The sequence below is a fragment of the Amphiprion ocellaris genome, chromosome 2 (genome assembly GCF_022539595.1).
Source record: "Amphiprion ocellaris isolate individual 3 ecotype Okinawa chromosome 2, ASM2253959v1, whole genome shotgun sequence".
In the NCBI taxonomy this organism is placed as follows: domain Eukaryota; kingdom Metazoa; phylum Chordata; class Actinopteri; family Pomacentridae; genus Amphiprion; species Amphiprion ocellaris.
The window spans coordinates 16354025-16360030 of record NC_072767.1 but is presented as its reverse complement, the minus strand read 5'-3'; the positions used below and the strand labels follow the sequence as shown (position 1 = coordinate 16360030).

The 6006-nt window shown below is 41.6% G+C and overlaps 1 protein-coding gene across 1 annotated transcript; it reads right to left on the bottom strand.

The window, feature by feature from the left end:
- Positions 1 to 491: 491 nt before the first annotated feature.
- On the bottom strand, positions 492 to 4158 carry LOC118471340 (uncharacterized). The gene is made up of 8 exons (XM_055019219.1): positions 4100 to 4158; positions 2963 to 3526; positions 2646 to 2859; positions 2293 to 2504; positions 1998 to 2164; positions 1827 to 1928; positions 1464 to 1721; positions 492 to 1309 (listed from the first exon to the last, which is right to left on the bottom strand). Exons 3-8 carry the CDS (start codon positions 2725 to 2727, stop codon positions 922 to 924), a joined length of 1209 nt encoding a protein of 402 aa, XP_054875194.1. The 5' UTR covers positions 2728 to 2859; positions 2963 to 3526; positions 4100 to 4158; the 3' UTR covers positions 492 to 921.
- Positions 4159 to 6006: the final 1848 nt, after the last annotated feature.

Sequence of the window (6006 nt, the reverse complement as noted above, 5' to 3'; positions counted from 1 at the left end):
GTAGAGATTCATTCTGAGAGCCCTGAAACCTGCAGGAAGATGCTAAATTTAGAAGAAAAACATCAGAATTATAACATTTATTGGGCAGAGATTCACACTGAGAGCCTTGAAACCTGCAGAAAGATGCTAAATTTATAAGAAAAATATCAGAATTATAACATTTATCAGGTAGAGATTCACCTTGAGAGCCCTGAAACCTGCAGAAAGATGCTAAATTTAGAGGAAAAAAATTATGTTTCTTGAGGGATTTGAACCGGCAACCTCCCTGTACCAGAGTGATTTGGACTGTCCCCTCACTTTTTGATAAACTCAGTTATTTGAGAGACTAGTTTAGGGCAGCACAATAAATAAACACATTTCAAATTTAGCAAAGTGTTTGTTTTGTCACCAGCTGTAAAATTAATTCTGAATTTAGTTACTCAGTGTATTACACTCACTGTCCTAAATCTAAAGAGTGTCCTCAGGAGATTAGATAAAAACGTGAAGGCATATTTTGGCTCAAACAAATATATTAAAACTTTATTGCAGCGTGCAATGAACACTGTCTCACAAACTGTCCAACAGACAGACAAACAGAGACATAAAATGGGAGAACAAGTCACAGTGACAGCATTTACTGTAAAGTCTTCCTCCATTCATCCAGGGTCAGTCCTGAGGCTGGACAATACCATCGACCCTTCATCTGGGTGTGTCCAGTCCTTTTACTTTTGTCCTGGCCACACTGCTTGCAGGTGTAATGGTACTTTTCCTTTGCCAGCCTGTTCTTTGGTGGTTCCCCCCTTGACACTAGCTCCTCATCCTCTTGAGCAGCTTTTTTTAGCCTCCAGGCACGTTGCCTTGGCTCAGATGGAGGGCACACGGGAGGAGCTTTCTGCCATGGAGGAGCAACAGGACATGGAGCAGCCCCAGGACATGGAGGAGCTAACTGCAATGGAGGAGCTGGCTGCAGTGGAGGAGCATGGGCAAATGGAGAGTGCATAAGAGAGGGAGCATGCAGATAAGAAGGAAGATGCTGCCACTGAGGAGCTTGCTGGAGTGGAGTGGCAGGCACAAATTGTGGAGGGAAAGTGGCATATGGTGGATAGAACACAGGTTGTTTGTTTGCTGCCAGAGTGCGCTGGCGGGGAAAGCTTCTCCCTCATGATTTTCAGGGTCTTCAAATGTCATTGTCTCACGTGCTTGTTGCACAGGAACATCTGGAAGTGTGTTCACTGCAGGGAGAGGCTCCTTGGCCAGAGGTAGCTGCTTGGGAAGTACCGTGTCTTGCAGCAGCATATCCCTGTCCCTCCTCTTGTCCCTCCTGAGTAGCCTACAAGACAAAAAAAATCATCCATACATGTGAGCCTCTCCCTCCTAAGGTTATGACACCTTTTCTAACAAGTATGCAGGTGGAGCTTATACTTGAGATTAAAATATAAATTGTGTCTTGACTGAATGGGAAAGGTAAATGAAATAACACATACCATGAAGAGACAGTGGTGTTGTTAACTGGCACAAGAACCAAGTTTGTCTGGTCCAGGACAACCCTGCTGTCCTCCAGCAGCTGTCTAATGTGGCTGTAGATGCTGACGATGGACTGAGGGATGGGCATGGTTTTCCCCTTTGTGTCCTTGGGCCTGTTGCGAACTTGCTCAAACTCTTTGGCAAGTCTGAGGCAAACACACTCACTGACTCTGTTTACTTCAGGGTCCTGGGCTGCTTGGCCATGAGTCATGTATAGTCTGTGGGAAAAAATTAAGATATGACCTGGACTGTGAACAAGGTGTAAAGCTTTGAAGAACATGTAATTTGAATTTAATATTTTTCAGCACATTGTGATCACACACCTTTCTGCAGCCTGCAGTCCAGGTGCAGAGGTACTCGGCTTTCTGGGAGCTCTCCATGGTCCTGCTGACACACGTGCCCTCTTTCTAGCCTTATGGGAATACCTAAACAGTGAAACAGTATTTCATTTGCTTCATTTGTTCCATGGACTGTATGTGTAACTATTTTTGTACCTTGATGGTGCCTTGTCCATGTCATGGAGAGCTGTGTACAGGTGAACTATGTCTGCCTCCTCCTTGGTTGACAAAGCTGTGATTGTGCGATTCAAGCTCACCAGGTAGGCTGCCAGGGCATCAACTGCATCCCATCCCACGGCACCTCTGGAGTCACATTGTGTGGTCTGAAAAAAAAAAAAAATCAAGAGCAGTGCTGATTTAGCATTAATTTAGCTTGTTAAAAATTGACCACATTTATTTGAGGTAAGTATTGTGTTTTTGGTTAAAAAGTGTTTCAGAAAGTGTTATTGACCTCTGTGACAAGGACATCGGGTGCAGTGTCACCCTCCAACAACTGGTCATTAGGATCACTTGCCACCAGCTCAGACACATCTATGGTGCTATCTGCCTCATCGTCCTCCTCCTCCTCAAGCCCCTGTAAGGGGATTTCAGGGACATGCGATGGAGCAAGCAGGTCCCCTCTGTTGGTCTGGGCCAATAAATACTCCACCGCTATATGCTCCTCTGTGACCAGTATAAACACAATGTGAGGAAAGCACATACAGAAATATCTCCTACATGTGTAGCACAATCTAAAAAAATACCATAGAAAAAAGCAAGAGAAGTAACACTGGTCTACCACTGTTGCTCTGAGATCTGTCTTACCAGTAGGTTTCCCGGGTGGGGTGAATTCTGCTACTAGAGGACAACCATGGACTCTCTGGCTTAAGTTGTTAAGGTGGGACATCAGTCGAACATCAAAGCTTCTAAGGGTTGAGGCCCCCCTCCACAGCTAAAGCCTCCTTGGCCCGGCCCATATTCCACCTTGATAGCCCCTCCAGCATGTACATCTGCATATGTAATGCATTGCACTGCCAGCCTAGGAGACACAATACTTTGTTCAGTCAACAATTATTGTAAAACGAACATATATGAATACCTTACAGTGCATACGTATGTTATTTTAAATAATGCAAATGTACCTGGAATGAAAACGCACTGGTGTTGGTGGAAACTCTCCAGGGAGGAGGACCCTCTACCACACCTAAGGATGTTCACCTCTTTGCCACCCTTTTGGAGTGTCCCCACCTTAGTGTAGAGTGCAACACCTGCAGGGTCTTGGAGGCATTCCAGGTGCTTCTGTTGAACCTCCCAAATATGGCGCATGCTGTCTTGGCTCACCAAAGGCAACCCTGTGGTGTCTGTAAGCTCCCACATAGATTCCAACAGTCCTGAAATCATGCGTCGCATCTCCTCCACTGCACGCGTCCTCCTCCGGCAGTGTTTCCTCAGTTCCCCTGTTTTGATGAAAATCTGTTCCTCAGTGGGAGCATGTCCACTGTGGCTATTCTTCTACTCCTCTCTCTTGGCCTCCTTCAGACGTTGCACATCCTCCTGGTCCCATTCAAAAACACAGGATGACAGCTTGGCACAAAAGGTGCCATATAAAGGGTGGTGTTCTGTAGTAAGGCCACAGTTGAAGCGCCTCATGAAATGGAAACTGTCCAAGCGCACAGCAGACCTCCATGGGTGGAAGAGCTTGGTAACTGAAGACACAGACTTTAAACTTTAAAATGTTTTGATGATGAAAAACTTTATTTTTCATTATTTTAGCTCACATCAATAATAGATATATAGAATGTGTAATCAAAATATATATAAAATGAATTTTGATCATTATAAATACATTGCTGTTTATACTGGGGGACAGCAAATCCATTGTTTGCACAATGGCTGAGCTCCATTAAGAATATGGAGAAAACATCGATAAACGAGTCTCTAAAAAATGCTATTACCCGGACGAACAATGACACTTGGCATCAATATTTCACATCTTAATGCTTTTCCAGAGAAATCGGCTTTGTTTATATGGCAAATAAACACATAAATAACACGTAATCCTCAGATGTTGTCGTATTATTTGCCGCGTAGTCTCGTATGTACACAGCCAGAAGCTACGTTGGAAAAGCGGGCTACGTAACACGAAAGTTAAAATATAACTGAAATAGCAATGCTGACAGGACGGAGAATGAATTAATTTATTGTTTTGTCACACGATTAGAAATTCTGCTTACATAGAATGTTGCGTTTGTGAGTATTTATCACGTTTTCGAGCTTACCTTCTCTCTAATGTTGTGCTACAGCGGTGGAAAAAACATGGCGGCCAAACCAAACTTTTTACGCACGCCCCCTTACGTCACGTGACCCGTTCAGTCCATGGTTTGGTTTGGATCTGTTTGGACTCATGTTTGGACCTCGCTAGAAACTCTTTGATCTTGTTAGGAATATGTTCGAACCTCCGTTCGGACTTGTTCGGAATTTTTGTAAGGCGTTAGGACCATTAGGCAGTCCATTTACTGGCAGGTAGGGCCACCACAGCTTGCGCAAAGTGTTACTAACAGTATGACCTCAGTATTCAACCTTTAATAAATAAATGCAATGTTTCTACTCTTGGACATCATTTCATCAGATTGACGTAACACTAGTTGAGTCCAGTGTGGTCTAAGCTGATAAATGGTGAAGCTGAGTACATATATACCAAAGGAAGAATGGCAGTCAGCACAATGGTTATGTGTTAGAGGTGCACTGATGGTGCCTTATCTGCCAGTAAAGGTATTTAGCCAGTTGTATGTGATAACCAGGAAATGGTTAATCACCTGATGAACTGATGCTCAATCTCTGTATATACTTCAGTGCTGTCATCTGAGGACATATTAATGAACATATGTCAGTCAGTCTGTTTTAACAAATGAATGCTTGAGCCTATCCCATATTAGAAGAGAAGTGGGGTAAAGCCTGGACCGGTCACTGCTCCATCACAGAAATAGACAACCATGATAATGCAACTCACACCTCCGGCCAGTTTACAATCAACTAGCCACTTGTACCTTTACAACTGCATTGTTTGGCAAGACTTTGACTTAAATATATTTATAATAATAACTTATTGAAGATAATTTCCCTAGCAGGTTAATGTGGAAATGTCTTTTAATTTCTGGCATTTCATAATTTCACCCAGGATTGTTTTTAATGCAACATTCTTGAATACATAAGATATTCAGTGCAGCTGTTTATTAAATATATTCTACCCCTGCTGGAAATGTGTCTTTAGCTGGAAAGTCTTACATACAGTTACTCAAGGACTGAACTGTATATTCTGGGGGCATTAGAAATTTACTTGAATATTAAAATTTTTTGCTACTTTGTATTTCTACTCCAAATTTCATATTTAAACTCAGCATTAAAACATAAGACAAGAAAATCTGCAAAGAATTGTTAAAGATTTTGGTTCTAAATCTTTTTGGATTCAAGAGTTCTTACAAAAACAGAGCTTAGTCCTCTAGTTACATTTCAGATGTCTATAAGTTGTTGGCACTGCAACCAAAGAGAAATTTCCACTCTAAATGTGGACAATATTTTATTGAGACAACTGTCAAAGAGCTCACATTATTTACCAGTTCAAATAAAAATAAAAGATAAACAGAAAAAATGATTGTGGTTGTCTTTCCTGTCCCACTGATCATCATATGAGCCTTTAAATTTATGCTGTGACCTTTTGGTGGGGGGGGTCTGACCCCAAGTTTAGGAACCATTGGAAAAACCTACCAACATAAATATAACTATACAACAAATAGTTAAAACCTGAGGTTACACCAAAAAAAAAAAAAACAGATATTGGTATAGTGAGATTGTGTCAGTGTTTTCTTAGTGTGATAACCTGGTCCTCTTGCCAGTTAAAAGTTTAGCTGACTGGAAGTGACATGAGCTGCCTGAACAAACATATCAATGATTAACCAGGAGTAAACAAATACTGTAGAAGTCGTGGAGTCATATTATACAAGCGAGCAATTTATATCTTCTTCTGATACTTAGCAATATATATATAGTACAATGCTTTCTAGATAGATACCATCTGAGCCTAAAAACTGCACATCCATAAAAAATTTACCCAAACTGAACCCAACCATCAACTTAATAAAGATGTCAATTTAATAAACTATTATCATCTATTTTAGTTGTCATTTAG